Source organism: Carassius carassius, chromosome 44, assembly GCF_963082965.1.
Source record: "Carassius carassius chromosome 44, fCarCar2.1, whole genome shotgun sequence".
NCBI lineage: Eukaryota > Metazoa > Chordata > Actinopteri > Cypriniformes > Cyprinidae > Carassius > Carassius carassius.
Genome location: NC_081798.1, coordinates 689,237 through 711,563, shown reverse-complemented (window position 1 = coordinate 711,563; position 22,327 = coordinate 689,237). Strand labels below are relative to the sequence as shown.

At 36.8% G+C, this 22,327-nt stretch overlaps 2 protein-coding genes across 3 annotated transcripts in view; one reads left to right on the top strand and one right to left on the bottom strand.

Moving 5' to 3' along the window:
• LOC132126543 (uncharacterized) overlaps positions 1-14,518 on the bottom strand; it is a 28,724-nt gene extending 14,206 nt beyond the window's left edge. The window contains exons 1-4 of the mRNA XM_059537836.1: positions 14,289-14,518; positions 8,380-9,174; positions 8,236-8,298; positions 7,946-8,050 (exon numbers count right to left, since the gene is read on the bottom strand). Of these exons, the coding sequence (XP_059393819.1) occupies positions 7,946-8,050; positions 8,236-8,298; positions 8,380-8,830 (619 nt within the window). The 5' untranslated portion in view covers positions 8,831-9,174; positions 14,289-14,518. The remainder of the gene's footprint in view (positions 1-7,945; positions 8,051-8,235; positions 8,299-8,379; positions 9,175-14,288) is intronic.
• Positions 14,519-17,107: 2,589 nt separating this feature from the next.
• ero1b (endoplasmic reticulum oxidoreductase 1 beta) overlaps positions 17,108-22,327 on the top strand; it is a 33,651-nt gene continuing 28,431 nt past the window's right edge. The window contains exons 1-5 of one of the 2 annotated variants that reach the window (XM_059537709.1): positions 17,108-17,538; positions 18,929-19,048; positions 20,082-20,165; positions 20,320-20,361; positions 21,720-21,802. In XM_059537709.1, coding sequence (XP_059393692.1) covers positions 17,371-17,538; positions 18,929-19,048; positions 20,082-20,165; positions 20,320-20,361; positions 21,720-21,802 — 497 coding nt within the window. In that variant the 5' untranslated portion in view covers positions 17,108-17,370. Of the gene's footprint in view, positions 17,539-18,105; positions 18,505-18,928; positions 19,049-20,081; positions 20,166-20,319; positions 20,362-21,719; positions 21,803-22,327 lie in introns of those variants that run through there. The other variant, XM_059537710.1, reaches the window with a different exon arrangement.

Here is a 22,327-nt window from a genome sequence, read left to right as displayed (position 1 = left end):
ACAGCATTAGGACACAACGTACGTGAAAACTTAAACTTACTTTCATATTAAAACATGCCTTTATCATTTCATAAGTTATTTGTTTGTTTGTTTGTTTTGTGCACTCTCTGCCTCAATTTCAATTAGTTTAAAGTATATCACTGGCATGATTGTGTTTAGATACAATATTTAAAAAAGAATAATAATAATAATAATACTGATAGTGATACATTATACATGTAGTAAGTAATAATGAAATAGAATTAAATAATAAAATAAAAATGTATAAAATTATTATAAATTGATATTAATATTTAAGTAAAATCTATATTAATTAAATTGTATTAATTAAAAAATAAAAACAATATAAAACTCAAGGCATTATGAATAAAAAGGTTAAGTAAATAAATACTGTTTGGTGTGCAGATTATTTTTTATTAAATCTCTCTCTCTCTCTCTCTCTCTCTCTCTCTCTCTCTCAAGCTTTCTCTGTTTGTTCTTTTGGGTTTTGTTTTGGTAAACCTTTCGATACAAAATAACTTAACTTTTTTTTACAAGCTGACCCATGTAGAAGGAAATTAATAAGGGATAATTTTGCCAACATATCCATAATCTATAACAGTCTCAAGCCTGTTACAAGGTAAGTTATCTTCCTCACCACTAGGGGTACTTGAGGGCAACATGTATAGGTATAAGTGATGTAACATGGTAGAAGGAGAAAGGGGGCAGCATGCACAGGCTGGAGCATGGCCTTGCCATGTAATTGCTGGTTTAGAAACATTTGTTTTATCCTCAACTTTAAAAAAGACTTGTTTGTTTTCTGGAGGTTTATGGTCTGTGAGAAAACAAAAATGTGAGGAAGTTTTATAAGTGCCTTGATACACAAAGCTCTTCAACTCATCAGAGGACAATTCCTTTTATTGTCCATGGACTCTGCTATTGAGACAGCAAGCATATGGATGAAGACTGATCGTCTTCTGGAGGATATACTGGACATTATGGGACTTTGAGGAATTCAGATAAGACTTAATTCTCTTTATTATCCTTACTTGCATCATCCATAGACATTGATTGGCCTTGAACTCTATATACATTGTTTGGTGTTGTGGTTTGGGGTGAATAATTGTGATGGAACGTTGAACTGAATTGATTGGCCTGAATGGGTGTATTTGCTACTAAATATAAACTACTAAGGTTTAGCATTCAATGAAAGTCTTTGGTTTGTGTTTATGCTTTGTTATATGGACTATGTTACTGCAGTAGGTTTCCTTTTATAAAAAAAATTGTATTACTGGTTTTGGGTTTAGTTAAATCAAGAACTGCTATATAAATGGCGCCTGAATAGGGACCCTATTGTATTTAATGTTTATTGTTTGTTTAACAGAAAGAAAATGGAAAAGCTAAATCAGCATATTGAGACCAGGAGGGAACCTATTCGAGAGATGATTAGCACTGAACTGTATATCGGCTCTGAAGATAAGGAGAAAAGAGTTTTTGAGGATGTTGATGAAATTTCCCCACCATATCCACCACCTCCGCCCCTTGAAATGGAAGAAAGAAATGGGTTCAACCCTTTATTTTCTGTTTTTGACAGTTTGGGGCATCTAGAGGAGAGATTCAAAAATATGGAACAAAGACTGGAAGAATGTAATAAAAAGATGGGTGAAGGTTTTTTTCAAGCAGAAGTTGAGAGCAGATGCAAGAAATTGGAAGACCAATTAAGCTATCGAATGGATAGAGAATGTTCAAGAATTCAACAAAAACTTGAACTTAGTATTCAAGACTTGGGTCGCTCAATGGTAGACTGTTTAAAACGAAGAGACATTCAGATTGACAATAATTTAAAATCACTCATCCCTCTGAGGTCAACCCCAATTCATCCAGCCCATAGTTTTATTCTGCCTTCCTCAGTTTCCCAAGGCAATAATCAAACCTATCGAGTTCCATCAAGTCAAACCCAGATGTATGTTTCTGGAATCCCTTCAGCAGTTCCACCTGTAAAAATAGAGTTCCCAAACTTTAGTAGCAGTGAAGATGATGATCCAGTTACATTTATTGAGCGATGTGAGGAATATCTAGCCATTCGACCACTGTCTGACAATGAAATATTAGCTTCTCTTATCTCTGTTTTGAAGAACAAAGCAAAAGACTGGTGGGTGGCTGAAAAGAGAAATGAACAGACTTGGGAGCAATTTAAGAAAGTCTTCTTTCGTCCATTTTTAAATGAAGACTATGAAGATGAAACAGCCAGAAGGCTCATAGAGAGAAAACAAGGTGCACAGGAGAGCATACGCAATTTTGCTTTTCACTATAGAGCCCTTTGTTTAAAATGGAAAAAGGATATGTCAGAAAAAGAGATCTTGCAGTCCATTCTTAGAAACTGTAACCCCTGTTACAGTACGAGATGCTGGTTAATTAGTCAGAATTGGCACACAAATTGAGAAAGATTTGGAGGAATCAAAAAGGTAATGGAATAATGTTAACTCTGAGGCTCAAAAGAAGTTACAATTTAACCGAGAAACAGTTCCTAAACCTCCCCATGCTAACACTAGAGTATTGCAATCTAGCCAAAGTTCTCCCATACAAGATCAGAATATGATTGCCTATCTTACTGAGAAACAGGTACCTACAAGCTGTCATCGATACAGGATGTACCCTTTCTTTAATCCAGGAATCCTGTTGGAGACAATTGAAAAATCATGAGGTATAGCAATCAAGTAATGGACAAACATTTCTGCTGGCAAATGGCCAAAGCCAAATAGCTTTGGGAAAATCTGACTGGGAGTGTGAACTTCAAGGTAAGCCGTTAAATTTAACCCTGTATGTAATGAGAGAGACTGATCTAACCGTTCCAATCATTCTGGGTATGGATTTCTTAATGACTTCTGGAATAATATTAGATTTTAAGAATTTACAATATAGCTTTCCTTCCAAGGATGATGGTACTGTGCAGAGGTTTCCATTGTGGTCCCATGAATCTTTACTCCACTTCTATCTTGCCCTACCTATACCACAAATGACAGTAGAAACATTACAGTCAATCAACCAACTCGTCCTGAAATCAGACTCTTCTGATCAATTTAAAATTTCAACTAGAAAGTCTGATGAAAAGTTGGCCAACCGATTGTACACACACAATCGGACCCTCAAAAATGGTAAAACACAGGACCATCATAACAGATGACCCCTAGACAACAGTTCATTGATAGATAAATTCAAGAGCTGTTAAGTAAGAATATTATTCGTCCCTCAGTTTCTCCATGGGCTTCTCATGTTGTTATTGTACCTACAAAAGGAGGTGATTTGAGATTGTGTGTGGATTATCATGGACTAAATACAAAAAACCACTTGGATGGTTATCCCATGCCCCCAAGATATATTGGAATCTTGCATGGAGTATTGATATTCAGCCCTCTAGATCTGAAGAGCAGGTACTGGCAGTTAGAAATGGAACCTGACAGTATTCACAAGACTGCATTTGTAACTGCAGCAGGGCAATTTTAATTCTTGCGCCTTCCATATGGCCTTAAAAACTCGGCAGCATCATTTCAAAGGTTGATGGAGTTTGTTCTCAAAGACATTAGAGGGAAGTGTTGTTTTGTTTACATAGACACTTACAACACTTACAATACCTGGATCAAATCTTTAACTGTCTCCAACAACCGGTCTTGCGTTGAATCTTAAGAAGTGTAACCTTGTGCAACGGTTGCTTACCTTTCTAGGCCATGTGGTATCCTCTGAAGGAATAAAAACAAACCCTTCTAAAGTTGAAGTTATTTGTGATTTCCCAGTACCCCAGTCTCTCAAAGACTTATAAAGATTCTTGGGATTGGCTGGATGGTACGTTTTATTCCAAATCTGTCTGATAAAGCTGCACCACTTCATTCACTAAAGAAGAAGCAAGCTACAAGGATTGAGTCATGTCAACAATCATTTGAAAAAATCAAACAAGACTTTGGAACAAGAGTTCCTGTTCTTATCCCTCCCGATTTCAACAAACCCTTCAAGGTACAAACTGATGCAAGTGAAATTGGCCTCAGAGCTGTGTTGACACAAGAGATTGATGGACAAGAACATGTGATTGCATATGCATCTAGACTTCTTTGAGGAGCAGAGCAATCATACACGTATCTGAAAAAGAATGTCTTTGAGTTGTGTGGGCTATAGAAAAATGGAGAAATTGTTTGGAAGGAACACCATTTGAGGTAATCACTGATCATGCCGCTCTAATTTGGGTATTCCAATATCCCAAGCCTTCATCCAGATTAATCGCTGGGCAATTCGACTTTTCGAAGGTTATGAGTTTAGGGTTAAGTACAGAAAAGGACAGTGTAATGTTGTACCAGACACTTTATCCCGAAGTTTAGACCCTACCTCAACACACATGATTTTTTAATCATGCCTGTTGACTGGTCAGACATTGCTTCATCACAACAGAATGATTTCAGTTTCTCTTTCAAGATAAATACTGAGTTATTCTACATGCGATCCGCTTGAAAGATTTGGTTGCTTTTTATGGTCCATTTAAAAATGCTAGCCTGAGTTTGTGGAAGTGTGTGGAAGTGTCTTCTTTTAATTTACTGGCGAAGTACATCATTGACTTATCCAGTGCACACCGCCACCTACTGTACTGGAGTATGTATAGTAGTTATAACTAAGAAAGAGAGAGAAGAAGGGAAAAAAAGAAACAAAAACTTCTGAAATTGAAGGTCTTCTCAAATTTTAAATCTCTCTGACTCAGCATCCTCACTCATAAATGTCAAAATGTTGGAGAAGGTTAATAAAATTAAAATCATTTTTTTCATTCCAGATAATAAGGGAGAAATGTTTACCCTCGGTGTTCCTTTTTGGTTACGGTTTTCTTTTGAAAAAATAAGTGTGGGTGAGATTTAAGGAGACGAGTTTTACATTTAGAAGACTCTTGATTATTAAATCATTCAATACACACAATAAATGAAAGTACAAGACACCTGCAATCTATCTTAAATCCAACCATCAACTATATAGACAAACTAACTTTGATATTGCATTCAAACGTACTCATTTAACACAAGAAGTCCTAGAAATACAGAGTTCCAGATGTTTTCTCAAACAGAGTACAGACTAGGAATAGGAAAGAAAATAAGAGACACTGAAAATATAGATGTGCTTTATTTAGTTGTGTTAATAAAGAGGTGTCAAGAAATGGCAAGTAACACAATACAATAGAACATATAATCTTTGTTTAAGATATTGAACTGTCTCTAAATTCACACTATTATTTTAAAATAGTTTCACAATACCCTTAGTTTTAAAACAGCTTCACAGAAAGCATATGTGCCAGTGTTTAAATGTCTGTAGAGAAACAGAACTCTACTGTAATCTCAAAGCAGATGTTTTAATGACTTTTCTCACTCGTTTTAAACAACAGCGTTTAGTTTCATCCAACTTCAGTTTATTTCCAGGTTTAAATTATGTCTGATTCTCTTTAAAGAAACCTTTGACCAGACTGCTATTGTTTCATTTTGACTTCCCACCTTTAAAAGATTTGGTTATTTTTCATTCATAAAAACTGGTCTTCGTTTGTGAACTCAATTTTAATAAAACCAGCAGAGATAACATGACTGTAAACTCTAGATGTGTTCCTGTAGGATTAGATCGATTTACATTTCGGGTTCAAAATACAGCTACAACTTGTAACCCCTGGCAAAAAGTATGGAATCACCCCTCTCAGAAGATGTTCATTCAAATGTTTAATTGTGTAGAGCAAAAACCAAGCACATATATGCCACAAAACAATTTTCACTCAACAAAACAATATTCTGGCTGTAAAAAACACTTAAAAAAAAAAACAAAGAAAGATAACTATAGTCAATTACAACTGTTTTCACAGATCAAACAGAGGAAAAAAAAAATGGAATCACACAAATCTGAGGAAAATTATATGGAATCACCAAATAAAAACACTACTAGTACTTTGTTGCACCACCTCTGGCTTTTATAACAGCTTGAATTCTCTGAGGCATGGATTTAACTAATGACAAACAGTATACTTCATCAATCTGTCTCCAGCTTTGCCTTATTGCAGTTGCCAGATCAGCTTTGCAGGTTGGAGCCTTGTCGTGGACCATTTTCTTTAATTTCCACCACAGATTTTCAATTGGATTGAGGTCCGGACTATTTGCAGGCCATGCCATTGACATTATGTCTTTCCTGTAGAAATGTTTTCACAGATTTTGCCCTATGGCACGATGCATTATCATCCTGAAAAATGATGCTACCATCACCAAACATCCTTTCAATTGATGGAATAAGAAAAGTGTCCAAAATCTCAACATAAACTTGTGCATTTATAGAAGATGTAATGACTGTCATCTCTCCCATACCTGTACCTGACATACAACCCCATATCATTAATGATTGTGGAAATTTGCATGTTTTCTTCAGGCAGTTGTCTTCATAAATTTCATTGGAATGGCACCAAACAAAAGTTCCAGCATCATCACCCTGACCAATGCAGATTCGTGATTCATCACTGAATATAACTCTCATCCAGTCATCCACAGTCCAAGATTGTCTTTCTTTAGCCCACTGAAACCTTGTTTTTTTCTGTTTAGATGTTAATGATGGTTTTCGTTTGGCTTTTCTGTATGTAAATCCCATTTCTTTTAGGCGATTTCTTACAGTCCGGTCACAGACATGAACTCCACTTTCTGCCCATTTGTTCCTCATTTGTTTTGTTGTGCATTTTCTGTTTTCAATGCATATTGCTTTAAGTTTTCTGTCTTGGCGCTTTGATGTCTTTCTTGGTCTACCAGTACGCTTCCCTTTTACAACCTATCCATGTGATTTGTACTTGGTCCAGATTTTAGACACAGCTGACTGGGAACAACCAATATCTTTTGCAACATTCCGTGAAGATTTACCTTCTTTGAGAAGTTTGATAATCCTCTCCTTTGTTTCAACTGACATCTCTAGTGTTGGAGCCATGAGTTATGTCAATCATCTTGGTTCAACACATCACTAATGTGTGCAAGCACTCGTTTTTAACTGCAGACTAATTAGCAGTTGTAATCAGATACAGGTGTTTGTTTTAGCAATGCAAAGTGCATGGTGATTCCATATAATTTTCCTCAGATTTGTGTGATTCCATATTTTTTTCCTCTGTTTGATCTGTGAAAACAGTTGTAATTGACTATAGTTATCTTTCTTTGTTGTTTTTTTAAGTGTTTTTTACAGCCAGAATATTGTTTTGTTGAGTGAAAATTGTTTTGTGGCATATATGTGCTTGGTTTTTGCTCTACACAATTAAACATTTGAATGAACATCTTCTGAGAGGGGTGATTCCATACTTTTTGCAAGGGGTTGTAATAATTAATGTGAAGTGAGTCAGGGATGTTACAGTTTTTTTTAACTGTTTACACACTAATTCACTGTTTGTTATATTTTGAATGTGGTGCTTCATTTTGCAATAGATGGGAGGCATTTTCCATTTTGTGTGTGCAATTCTTAGATTTGTGTCAAAAGTAAAAAAAAAATAGAGGCAAAGTTTTAAAAATGTAAGCAGTTGGAAAAAATATTACAAATTTAAAATCTGAATTAAATTATGTTCATGCATTGTGTATATATATATATATATATATATATATATATATATATATATATATATATACAAACACACACACACACACACACACACACACAAACTGAAAATCATCAAGGAATCACTGTATATTTAAGGATCCCTGATTCTGTTCTGGATCTTGTATTTTTTCAACAGTATGTTGAACATAATGGTAGCAGTTCTGTAGCCATCTCTCAACAGCATCCTCTGACGTTTTCCTCTTCTCAGCCTGAGAGAGCTCTGCAAATGACAAAGTAAACGGGAGAACAGAACAAAAGTTAGTTTTACAAATGCGCTTCAATGTGCTTTTTCTCTTTCGCTTTGGAACACAAACTCTTTGTCTACTCAAGTTGAAGGACTCACCAAATGATGATTTGATGTCCTGGAAACTTTCCTGAACACCATCTATGATGAGGCTTTCCCATCTGCTGAACTCTCTCTCCAGAAGAGTTTTAATCGGCTCTGGGACTGAAAGAAATCAGTGCATAATATTCATGTTCATACAACAGACATTTGAGTCTTCGTCTGAACCCACTCAGATTATTTCATGACACCTCATATCCAACTGCTGAGCCTTTATGCATTTGTCAACTAAAAGATATCCTTACATCCAGTTCTGTCACAAACATGTTAATACAGTAAATCCCACTTACTGTTGTCCTGTTGAGGGGCACTGATCACGTTTAATGGAGAATCAGGAGGTTTATCTTTATCCACTGAAACACCATTATGAAAATGTTAATCACAGAAATATTTACAAATTATATCTGCCAACACAACCGTGAGTGAAAACTTACATTGAATAGGATCATCCATACTCTGAGAGTCCTGAAGGTTTAGATCAAAGCATAACTTTTCTATCTTCCTTCTTATCTCTTCAGCTTTTCTCTTAAACCCTTCGTCCAGAAAGTGGCTGATATCCTTCAGTCTGATCTGCATATTCAGATCCTCCTGTTTGTCAGTTTCCTGACAGCTTTTCTCATCGCAGTTTTTCTGTGTTTTGAGACGAAATGAGCAGTTTTCTGCCACCATCTCATCAATCTTCTGGAGCAGCTCTGTGACTTGATCTCGATTGTTCTTGTCTGTGTTGTCAAAGACGTGATATCTGTTTCTGCATTTCTCAATCAGCCACTTAAGAGCTTCACCTTCACTCTCAATGTGCTGCTCAATTGAGATGTTTTTAAACTTCTCGCCCCACGTGAATAAAACTATTGTGTGTCTCCAGACATCGTCTCCCAGGATAGACATATTCTGTTCAGTGATCCTCTTTTGTTCTGCCTGAAATGCTGTATCTGCTGGAATCACGAGCAGTATGACATGAGGGAACTTCTTAAACTCTGAAACGCTTTCTAAGATCGCAGATCTAATGAAATCTGGATTGACTTCAGATGTGAAGTACTTCCACCAGCCTGGAGTGTCCAAAACAGTAATCTTCCTTCCGTCTACATCTCCAAACTTTCTTGTACATTCTCTGGTTTTTCCTCCTATCGCAAATTCATCTTGGTTCAAGATGGTGTTTCCAGCTGAACTCTTTCCACCAAGAACCCATCCCAGCAAAACAACTCTGATCTCCTCAAGACGACGCACAGATGCTGAAATAAAAGGACAGTTGAGATGCAAAACTAAAAGATCTATATCTAAGGGCCTGTTTACACCTGATATTCAAAGCCATAAACATTCTTGAAAATAATACTGGTAATGGTCTTCTTATTTAAAATAACTTGTCACATTTGTAGAGCACTGTAGGCAAGAAACAGCAAAAGTCACAAGTTCAATTATTAAAATTTCCCTTTCAAAATGGTCTCTCGCATTTTTTGTTTGAGTTTGCATTCTAGGGAAGAACTCTTGCATGCCTCCGACGAGCACAGTAGCTGCTTTTCTGCTGTTAACTATATAATTTGTCTAATTTCTTTAAGTTTTCTTTGTCTATTTTACATGTTCACTATGGTAATGGCTTGCATATTCATAGCCACTCCTGAAGCCTGAGCTGGCCCACTTTGGCCCAAGGTTTTTGGCAGGCCAATAAACCCTGGCCATTGGCCCATAGGAAACCCCTACGAGGCACGATCAAGCTCTGGAAGATACAGTGACTTGCCCTGACACACCTGTTTTTTCACACGACAGTGGACACTTGGCTAGTGAGTTCTTCGCTTGCCTGAGCCATGCACTTTCAGAGGTGGACCGCCCTCATTGTGAGTGCATGGGTCTTGCCTTGCTACCCTCGTAGAACACTTTCATGAAAGTGGTCCCACCCCTCACACTCTCCCATTTCTCCCATCCCTGGAGCCTTAGAGGAGCAGTCAGTTGAGTCAGAGGGCTGAGCACACAGGCTCAAGTAAGCTTTCACTGGCACAGGTAATGAAGTGGCTTCTTATTGGTGGATCTGAAATATGCTTATCCAGATAGGCCCCCAACCCAGCACAGACTGTTCTTGATATTTATGTTCTAAGGGGTGGCTTTCCAGTATTAAGTCCTTCCATTCAAACTGTCTCTAGCACCATGCATTTTACGAAATACATGGATATGACCCTCACCCTCAAGATGACACACTGCAATGTCAGAGCTGTGGCCCCTTTGAAGGCCCCTCACCTGTATCAGACATGTATTCAGTTGGAATTGACCTCCAAAAGGAAGGTGGTTATGACAGATGCCTCCAACTTGGATTGGGGGGCACTGTGCGAGGGCAGACCGGTGTAAGTCTCCTAGTCCAGCCTGGTGAAATGCCTGCATATATACAGCCTGGAAATAATGGTGGTTTTCCTGGCCTTAATAACCTTCCTACCAGACCTGAAGAGACATCAAATCCTCTTCCGGTTAGAAAACATGACAGTGGTGGACTTCATTAATTAACACGCCTCCTATTATGGGCACAGTGCAACCTGTGCTAGTGCACAAATTAACTAGTTGACCTCTTCACCTTAGAAGGCAACATTTGTGATCTGCGAGTAAAAGTGAGTTCTGAAAGTGACGTGACATACAGCCAAGTATGGGGACCCATATTCAGAATTCGTGCTCTGCATTTAACCCATCCAAAGTGCACACACACAGAGCAGTGAACACACACACACACACTGTGAGCACACACCCGGAGCAGTGGGCAGCCATTTATGCTGCGGCACCCAGGGAGCAGTTGGGGGTTCGATGTCTTGCTCAAGGGAACCTAAGTCGTGGTATTGTCAGCCCGAGATTCGAACCCACAACCCTAGGGTTAGCAGTTAAACTTTCGGTTTGCGGTGACTGGTTAGAGTCAGGGCTCATTCCACCAGGGCAATGGCCTCCTCCTGGGCTTGGTCCAGTGTTATCTCCATTTAAGAGATCTGTGCGGCAGCCGACTGGTCTTCATTGTGAATGTTTGCTAGGTTTTACAACCTGGACATCCCTGCCCTTCAGGCATGGATTTAGTCTGCCTAGCCATCTTGTAGCCCTGCTGGTGATCAGGGCTATTTCTCTGAGGAGAAATCAGTTCCTGGTTACTTATGCCCTTACTTGCCCATGTTCCCTTAGGATCCTCACCCTGGGCACACTAGGGCTGGGCTCGCAGGACAGCTTTTCCTTCTGTGGTTATAGCACAGTATTATTGGATAAATTGTTCACCTAGTGTGGTAAGTGTAATGTGAAAGACCATTTCGAAAGGGAACAAGCTGGTTACTAAATTAACATTGGTTCTTTGAGATAACAGAGAAAGACCATAGAAAATTGTCCATTAACATGGAAAACCCAAAGCTACAAATGGAAAATTTAGAAGTTCTTTTGAATTATATGAGTCATGCAAATGCAAAAGATGGGCAAGCGCGGAGCTCTGATCTGTCTCATTCTTTTCCTGATGTTTTCCCAGTATGTGCTGTGACCCGTGCTAGGGCTAAACAGACTTGTAAATCCACAGATGTATGAGGTGCAGATTTTAATTTTGATCTGGCTGATACCTTTTTGAGGGAGTCTGATGGAAAGGAGCTAGATAAAGATGTGCCTGTTGAGTTTCCAATAGTGATGGGTAAGGAAGAACTAGAAACATCCCAGGAGGTTCCTCCTAAAGTCAACCAAAGATCAACTCATTTTAGAGTAAAGTAAAGATTCTTCTTTGACTTCTCTGTTTGAGGAAGTAAGTACTGAATGAGAGGTAAATGAACTGTCATCTGGTTACTTTCAGAAGGATGGGGTCCTAATGTGAAAAATGGCACCCACAATCATTATCTAGACAAGATGAGTGGAGCAATGTCTTTCAGATTGTGGTACCTCAGGTTCCTAAGACCGTTCAGGCCTATCAAGAATCCAATTTTATGTCTGGGATTTTTAAGCAAGTGCTGGATCAGTTAGGAATTTTGCATTGCCATTCTAGTGCTTACCATCCAGAGTCCCATGGGGCCCTCGAGAGGTTTCACAAAACCTTGAAAGCAATGTTAAAAACCTACTGTCTTGAGTTTCAGCGGGACTGGGATGAAGGAGTACATCTCATGCTTTTTGGAGCCAGAGAAGCTGTGCAGGATTCACTGGGGTTTAGTCCTGCTCAATTGGTCTTCGGACATAATATCTGTGGTCCACGGAAATTGTAGAAGGAGAAGTGGCTGGCTGAAGCAACAGATTCTACCAACTTGCTGGACTATGTTAGCCACTTCCGTAAAGCCTGTGAAATTGCTCGTTCTAATCTCACTGGCTCACAGAAAAAGATGAAGGCTTGGTATGATAAGTAGGCTAAAAAGCGTTCTTTTTCAGTAGGAGATCAAGTTATGGCTTTGCTTCCTGTCCATGGTTCTTCATTTCAGGCACGTTTTTCAGGGCCTTACACAGTTGAACGCAAGGTTGGTGATATTGACTGTCATTTCTACTACAGGCAGACGAAAGAAAAGCCATCTCTGTCATACTAATATGCTGAAGGAATATTTTGCTAGAGAGGGGAGTTCCAATTTACCCAAGAAGGTGGTGTTACCTTGTGCTTCAGTCACTTCAGAAGAACTCAGTGAAGTGGTGGTTCCTGCACCTCAATTGAATAATTCTGAAATTCTTTTTAATCTTTAATCTTTCTTATTTGCCTCAGGTTGAAAGGTCTGTTCTTGAAGAGCTGATTAGTTCCTATGTTCCATAGTTTCCAGATGTGCCTAACCAAACTAATCTTGTTGTGGATGATATTAATGTTTCAGGAGCTGCTACCATGAAGCAACATCCCTACCGGGATGGTCCTGAAAAGCATGCACTGTTGAGTAAGGAACTTGCATATATGGTTGAACATGGAATTGCTGTACCAAGACAAAGTGCCTGGAGTTCTCCTTGTATTTTGGTGCCAGAGTCTGATGGGTCTATGAGGTTCTGTACAGATTTTCGTAAAGTTAATGCTCTAACCAAAGTAGATTCTTATCCTTTGTCTCGATTGGATGACTGCATTGACCGTGTGGGGTCTGCCAGGTATGTTACCAAGTTAGACCTTCTAAAAGGTTACTGGCAGGTTCCCCTTTCTGACAGAGCCAAAGAGATTTCAGCATTTGTGACTCCAGATGGGTTTTGGCTTTTGGAATGCAAAATGCCGCTTATACCTTTCAGAGGTTATTTAACCAAGTGATATCCGGGTTAGACAATTGTGACACATATCTAGATGATATTGTGGTCTATAGTACCAACTGGAGTAGTCATGTAGATCAGCTTAAAGCTCTTTTAGACTGTTTGTTGGCTACTAACCTGACTGTTAACCTAGCCAAGTGTGAGTTTGCCAAGCGTACCGTTACCTATTTGGGCAAAATTGTGGGGCAGGGTCAAGTTCGAACTGTGAGGGCTAAAGTTGAAGCTATAGATCGTTTCGTCTACATTTTTGTTTCTTTGTCTTTGTCTTTGATGAAAGTTGAGTCGAAGTCGACTAGTCACTGATGACGTCATTAATGAACAAATAAGTCAGGAGCTGTGAAAAACCCCTTGTGCACAGCAATGGTATATGACACAGTGCTGCGTACATTGCTATTGCTCCTATAACAGCTAATTTTTATTAGTTCTTTTGCCTTTGGGTCATTTTGTTTCTCACAGATTACTGCTCGTTCTAAATCAGATACAGATAAAGTAGCACAGTAAAGATTTCATTAATATGAATGCATTATTGGAGAACGATTGCGTTTGTGTCGTCAGCTGGAGTGCCCATGAACTCCAGTAGAGGGCACTCCACTCAGGACTCTTGTATTTGGTGTCCCTTTCCATTCCCTACTTCATTTTCCAGAATCCTGTTCTTAGGGATAATCACAACCAGGTGTTCCCCATTACCACTACCCTATATAAACTGTGTTTGGACTCTCAATAATTGCGACTTCTTGTTTAGTTCTGTCTGGCATTTCCGAGCGTTTTCCCTGTGTTTGTTCCTTCCGTGTTTGATCTTGGATTGTGTATACCAACTGTGATTCTCTGCTGCCTGCCCCGACCTCTGCTTGTTTCTGTACCTGATTTTGGATATCCCCTGACACACCTGACACTGTTTTCTGATCTCTGCCAGTTTGACCATTCTCTTATTAAACATACTGCATATGGATCCAAACATCTCTGACTCCTTGTTACAGACCCGTCGTCTTCAATTTGATTGGTCATCTCAAACATTTTGGCATTGGCTAGCTCTTTTATACAGTTGAGGTAGACCAAATTTAAGTTTAAATATTAAAACTTTTTTCAACAAACATAAATATAAATGAATATCACCTACCAAAATTTGCAGAACACCTGTAATTTATCTTTATCTTACCTTTTTCTTTAACTATTGTCCTTTCCTCCTGTACTTTGGCTTTTCTAGAATTTGCTCTGGTCTGAATTTCCTCCCACTGCTCGTTGACTTCCTTTACTTTCTTCAGATCAATGTCAAAGTGCTTGCCGTTATTCTTCCGAACAATTCCTTCTATTTTCTTGAACAGCTCTTCGACTTGGGTTCGGTCGTGATGGATTGAATTATTAAAAACATGATATTTATTTTCACATTTTTCAATAAGCCGCTTGAGTGCCGACCCGTCCTCCTGTATATTCTGCTCTAAGTTTTCTGGTTTAATTAAATCTCCTCTTGTGAAGATGACGAGGGTGTGAGTCCAGACATTGGGACCCAGCAGCTGCACATAATCCTCCATAAATCTGCAGTCAGGGTCAGTGAATACAGAATCAGCCCGAATCACGATCAGAACCGCATGAGGTCCGGGTGAAATTAGAGAAATCCTGCGAATCAGCTGCTTTTTTGAGAGGTTGGAATAATCAATTGGATCGTAGGTTATCCACCAGCCAGGGGTTTCAACAAGACTGACTCTCCTGCCATCAATAAACCCCTCTCTCTTCACATCCTCATCTCCTTCAGCTTCTGTTCTGGTTTCCAGTATAGTGTTGATCACAGATGTTTTCCCACAGTGTTGCCTTCCAATCAGCACTGCTCTCAACTCTGAGACAAAACGAGAAGAACATGCAACTTGATACTGTGATAATCTAATATTATGTTTATCACTGAGGCTTTATCAGATTTTTACCATCCCAGAACAGCAGCTCAACACAGGGACACTGAAAAGTAAAACTCAAAATTTTATTTAAAATTTTGATTGTGTGATTATTTTACAAAAGCACTTTTAACTTTAAAAAAACACAAAGGAAAACCCTTTGCAGTACACATTTACATGTATGGTGCAGTTGTAGATACAGAGCACAACACAAAGGACTAAACTGATTTTTTAAATTTTTTTAAATAAAAAAAGTTTTTAAATAAACTGTTTTATTTACAGTAAAAAACACATTTAGTTTCAATCCCAAAAAAATGTTATTTTAATTTCTCAAACTGTCTGTAAACTTTACCTTGTTTCATCATTCTTGCGTGTGTTCCTGTTTTGTTATCCAAAACAACAAGTAAAATATAACTTTAAGAAAAGAAAGAAAGAAAAAAGCTAACAAAATCTGCCAGACCGACACCCAAGTTCACTTCAGCTTGGCTTTACTGCTCTCAAAAACAAGACCACACCTTAAACTCATATCTATAACCAGAATATCAGGTTTGTCTAGTCACATGACTGATAATGTTGTGTAAAGGTAAAATCGTCTCAGGTTACGCATGTAAACATGGCTTCCTGAGAGTAGGGACCAAGCCGCTGTGTCCTCTATGAACTTGACATTGGCAGGTGGTAGAACATGACTTAAACAATAACCTGACTGCGGGTATAAAAGAGCACCTTTGTATTATGTTTATCATAACACTGAATCATATTCCAGCTGGACTTTGAATGCTCTATGAATGCTGCTAAACAGCATTAAGACACAACGTACGTGAAAACTTAAACTTACTTTCAGATTCAAACATGCCTTTATTATTTGATACGTTTTTTTTTTGTCTCAATTTCAGTTAAGTTGAGTTAAAAGTACATCACTAGCATGATTGTGTTTAGATAAAAAAAATTATAAACAATAATAATTATAATGATAGTGATACAGTATAGCAAATAATAATGAAATATAATTAATCAATTAAATAAATTTTTTTACAATACTTATTATTACTTGATATGAATATTTAAGTAAAATCAATAATATTAATTATATAATATTGATTAAAAAATAAAAACTTTTTTTTTTTTCAAAATTTTATCTCTGTCTCTTTCTTTCTCAAGCTTTCTCTGTTTGTTCTTTTGGTTTTGTTTTGGTAAACCTTTCGATACAAAATACCTTAAGTTTAATTTAAAAATAACTTAATTTATGTTTGTTAAAGCTGACCCACATAAGAGGAGAATAATAGGGGATAATTTTGCCAACATATCCATAATCTTCTAGAGCAGTTTTGTAACTTAGACTTGATTTGTTTTGTACGTGTTGTAAAAATGTGTATTTTTCATATTTCTCAATCAGAGGCCATCACCTTCACTCCTGATGTGCTATATTAGTTATTAGTTCATCTAAATGAGGCATCAAGATTATCCTTTGTGGTTTTATTTCTGAGGTCTAATACAGAGACAGAGATCTTAGTCAATGGAATCCACATTTTAAAACCACGACGAGGTTTAGCACTTAGACTATCATGTTTTTCCCTTTCAGTTTCTCTTTCAAGAAAAATACTGAGTTATTGTACATGCGATCCGCTTGAAAGATTTGGTTGCTCTTTATGGTCCATTTACAAAAAAATGCAGGCCTGACAGTATCTGACTGTAAAGACTGAGTTTCTATAGAAGAGTGACGGCGCCCCCGGTTGGTCACATTAGAAATAATAAATAAATAAAATCACAAATTATTGTTCTTTTCAGCAATCTATAGCTATTTCCGAGTTAATGGTTGTTTTAACGTAATTTAGAATTGATGACCTTTGTGTGTGTGTGCTCATTCAGTCATTCAGTTGTTGACGCTGCAACAATACATTTTATATTTTCGTTTCCACTGATGTTATTTATTTAGTGTTTTAGTCATAAGCGACACTGAGTGCAGTTTTTAAACTACACTGAGAAATTTTGCCCTTTAATAAAAAGTGAAAATTTAACTGAATTACTGCGGTCCCTGTAACTTAACGGGGGCGGAGCAAACTGTCTATCATCTGACGCCTCGCATAGGCACCGCCCACTTCAAAACGCCGCGCGCTTAGCCACGCCCCCACTCCGTAGCTTTCTCAGGTGTCGATGTTTGGCTGCTGCAATTGCCACAATTTAGACCATTTTTAGCGTTTTTATTTCCCGACAGCAAACGCGATATCGCTCATTTTCATAATGGATGTGTAGCGTGTAATTATTCAAAATATTCACGAGGGAGTTCTGACATTTCCTCTGAACGGGAAGTTTGAGCTGTTTCGTCGTCTGTGTATGTTTTGGGGTTTTGTGTGAGCAATGCTAAACTCAACACAGACCTGCGGACTGCTGGTTTTACTCCTGAGTTTATTCTGCGCTCATTTCAGCTGGGGATGGTTTCAAAACAACGCCAAGAGCAAAAGCCCACAGAAGGAGCCCGTTTACGAGAATACTCCGGACAGCCAGGACCAGAGCTGCTTGTGTCATGTGAGTTCAGTTAATGCTTGGACTAAAAACACATTATCTTATTTAAATATCTCTGTTTTTGACACAGTTGTCGTAGTATTTCTGGCAAGTTCCACTGTCGCGCGAATGTGACGTCATCACGTCTGCAGTCCGTTGCGGTTTTCTGCGCTATTTAGTGTTTAAATCCTACGTTTATGTTGCTAAATATCGCATGTTCTTGTCTGTATTTCGTTTTAAATCATTGTTTTTACACGGTCTGCGTGGCTGTCAGTGATCCTGCCCACTCAATATGTAGAGAAAAAACATTTTGATACGTCTCCGAAACATTTCAGGCTTATATATTTATTTAATTACTTGTTTATCTGTTACACATTTGTTTTTATTATAAGCGTTATATTCAAGTCTAAAATAATTTTACTCCACAGAGGACTTTATAATATAGAACATATAATTAAAAAGAGTCAGTTTACTTAATCTAAACGCATAATAAAGGAAATAAATCTTACAATATAAATGGAAGGAAATTTAAAATACGCAGGAAATGTAACCGTCTTTTATTTAGCGTGGTGTTGTCCCATTGGTCCGCTTGATGCGCTGACGTCAGCGGGATTATGGGTTTTGCAGTCTTGATGTTTTCCTTCCACCGTTTGAAACAGCGCGATGCGCTCCAGTGTAGAACTACAGCGCGTCGCGTGTGGGCGTGTCCGTGTGTGAGGTGTTTTTGTTTGGAGGCGGCTGTATTTCCACGCGGTAGTCGGTAAAGTTTTGACAGCTCATCTCAAGCGGTTTGTGATCCTAGAGGAGCTATAAGTCACCGATCCTCAGGGATGACAGCTGCTAGAAACCGCGTAAAGACCGCAGGACGAGCTCAACACTTTAACTTAACACAGGGTTTGCGTTTGTAAAGGGATGTATGGAAACAGATGCAGTTTTTGGAAGGCGTCTCTGTTTGCTTTGGGACTTTTTGGACTTTTACATTCAAAGCAGGTCAGAAGTCGCGTGTGCTCTTTATAACCACTAAATTAATTAGTTTACATTTTTTTTTAATATTTACTTTAAGGTTTTAAATTATAATTTAATGGTTTATTCTGTATAAAATATTAATTAACATATTTACATAATTAAGTTAGCATATATTTGTTATAAGTTATTTAAAAGTTATTTATTATTTGAATTTATTTATTTAGCTGCTTGGTTTTATCGGTATTTCATGTTATTTTTAATGTAATTTTTATTGCTGCGTTTACATTATTTAAAAGTTATTTTTTAATTGTAATTATTATTTTTTTAAGTCATTAATTATTTTAATTAAGAGAAACTAACCCGATGGAAAATGTTGATATAACAGTTTTTTGGGCTTCTATAACTGTTATTATTTCTGCGAATTAGAGATCTGCTCTGTTTTCTGCAGTTAACCGGGGTCTTGGACGACTGTTTCTGTGACATCGAGAGCATCGACGTCTTCAACAACTTCAAGATTTACCCTCACATCCGCAAGCTCATGGAGAGAGACTTCTTCAGATACTACAAGGTGAATTCATGTCTTAAAAGATTGACTCTTGCTGTGTAAACCTCACAGAATATGTATCCGTAGTCATGAACGCGGAAGACGTGGCTTTATGTCAAAGCTGATTTCACAATGAAGCCTTGAAAATCCAGCCAGCTGTTTAGATATGATGATGTTAAATGTTTGATTAGTTACTGATAAAGATTTCTGCACTAAAACTTTCCGTTCAGTCAAAAAACATTTAAAAATGAACTTTTTTCTGTCATTTTTTTAGCCATTTTACTCAATGCTAAAAATAATAGTAAAATAATTGTTATTATTTATATTAATATCTTTTTGTTGTTTTATATGGTTTATATAATGGAATTTATTAACAAAATATATTTATTTGGTTTCATGTTATGTTTTTTAAGCCATTTTATTCATGCTAAGACTAATAAAATAAGTCTAAATAAATGTATTTTTATATTATTATATTATAATATATATTTATTTTTATTTTATGTGATTTATTATTATGGAATTAGTTTACGTAATTTAATTTCATATTATTCCTTTATAATATTTTGTATTTTTTATTATTTCGACATTTTTATTTTAGTACACTACTGTTGTTTATTTATTTTTATTGCATTTATTATATTTGTAATAATATCTTTTAATTATATTAATTACATTTATATATTAATTATATATTATAATTAATTTATATATATATATATATATATATATATATATATATATATATAATATTTATATACATTTTAATAATTTAAAATATATTCCAAAAAATATAAAATTATTTTGTTTTAATAATTTTATTTTATTAGAATTTTTCTGTATACTTATATTAATTTATTAATTAAAATAATCAGAAATTACTTGTAATTATAGTAATATTTATGCATTTTATAATATATTTAAATTTATATTAATAAAAAACGTCAATATACATTTTATATTATTTCTGTCACAAGCCAGATTTAGTTCACTGTTGTCTTATGTAGCTATAAGAAGTATTTTGATGACACAGACTCATGTATTATTTCCTCTTCAGGTGAATCTGAAGCGTCCGTGTCCGTTCTGGCCTGATGATGGCCAATGCTTCATTAAAGACTGTCATGTAGAGCCGTGCCCAGAGGTCAGAGTTAAACACATTTGACTCATTTGTTTTAATTTGACTATCCAAAACAGTCATTCTCATTCTGTCTCATGCAACTCTTCTTCATGCAACTGTGTAGAGATGTAGTTTTCTGTCACACAATTGGGATTTACTCTATTTACTTGTCTTCCAGAGTAAAGTTCCTGTAGGAATTAAATCTGGCAATTATAACAAGGTAAGAGACTGAAATGTGTTTGCTTTGAGGAGCGGTTTGCGTTGGGTGTTACATCACAGTGAGGTTTAGTGGTGTTTGTTCAGCTGTGTGAAGCGCGAGCGCTCGGTGTTTGTGTAATCGAGCGATTGGGTTGAGTCAGCACTCAGAGAGTCCTCCACACGCATCTGATAGCAGATGAACGGGGTATTTTTAGTGAGCTGTGAAGATAGACGACCTCAGACACATCTGGAGAGGAAACACACAGCACTGCACCAACGGGACAAACCTGTTTACTGTCACGTATCTTCATTCAGAGACTCTTTATGAGACTTGTTAATAAATTCATCTCACCTGGTTTTCATCTCGTTTCATTTGCTGAATTTGTATTCCTTGAAAACATTCAATTTTACTATAGCTTCCTCTAAAGAAAGTAAACATTTGCATTAAACATATGTAGTCATTTCTAATAGTGTCATGCATTATCTGCTGGTTTAGAAATATCTGATATGTTTTGATTCACTTTTCAATGAGTGTTATGTTTATTTAATGTTTGTGTTTCTGTTTTGTTTTGCTGTAGTTAGTGTGCTTGATTTATGCTGAAATTTAACCTAGAATTTGTCACGAGAGAAGGGGAAAAAAGCATAAAAAATTGTTAAAATATTATTTTTGTTTTTGCATTGAAATGCAAAATATATATATATATATACAATAAAATAAAAAAAATATATATATAAATTAGAAATATATTCTAATTTGAAAAAAAATTATATATAAATATATATGTATATATATATATATATATATGAAAGATACATTTGTGAAATTGTAAAAATAAATACAATTAAATTAATAATTTAACAAATAAACAAACATTGCATTTTTCCTGATTTAATGGTGAACAATAAAATATATATATGTACATTTAATATTTTTATATATATATATATATATATATATATATATATATATAATATATATATATATATATATATATATATATATATATGAAGAGTTAATTTGCAAAAACAGATACGTTTTTTTCAAATGTAAAAAAATTTTTTTCTTGTATTTTATTGGGTTAGTTAGCTGTATTTTGTTTATAGTTTTATAGTTTTTTTTTTTTACTTTATCAAAATAACCCAACTGCAGTTTGATTAACTGGAATGCACAATGAAAAAAAACATGATTTTTGAAAATTGTTAAAACTGAGTTATCTCTTTTTCAATATATACTTTTGGCCCACGTTCAGGTAATATTTACCCCGTACTATTAAAAAGGTTGTCATTTGATATGGTGCATTCACTTTTCCTCTAAAGCAAACATGGATATATTTGTGTACATCACATGTTTAATGTTGATCTCGTCTCGTTCTCTGCTAGTATTCTCAGACCTCCAGCAGCAGCAGTGACGTACGAGAGTGTGAACAAGCTCATGAACTGGGAGCTGTGAACAACACACTGAGGTACTCACACACACACACACACACACACACACAGACTCAGACTCACACGCACACTCACACACGCACAGACACACTCTCACACGCACACACTCACACGCACACTCTCACACACACACACACACACACACACAGCCATACACACTCACACGCACACTCACACACACACAGCCATACACACTCACACGCACACTCACACAGACACACACACTCTCACACGCACACTCACACAGACACACACACTCACACAAACTCAGCCATACACACTTACACTCTCACACGCACACTCACACACACACAGACACACACAATCTCACACGCACACTTACACTCTCACACGCACACTCACACACACACACAGACACACGCAATCTCACATGCACACTCACACTCACACGCACACTCACACACACACTCTCACACGCACACTCACACACACACAGACACACGCAATCTCACATGCACACTCACACTCACACGCACACTCACACACACACTCTCACACGCACACTCACACACACAGACACA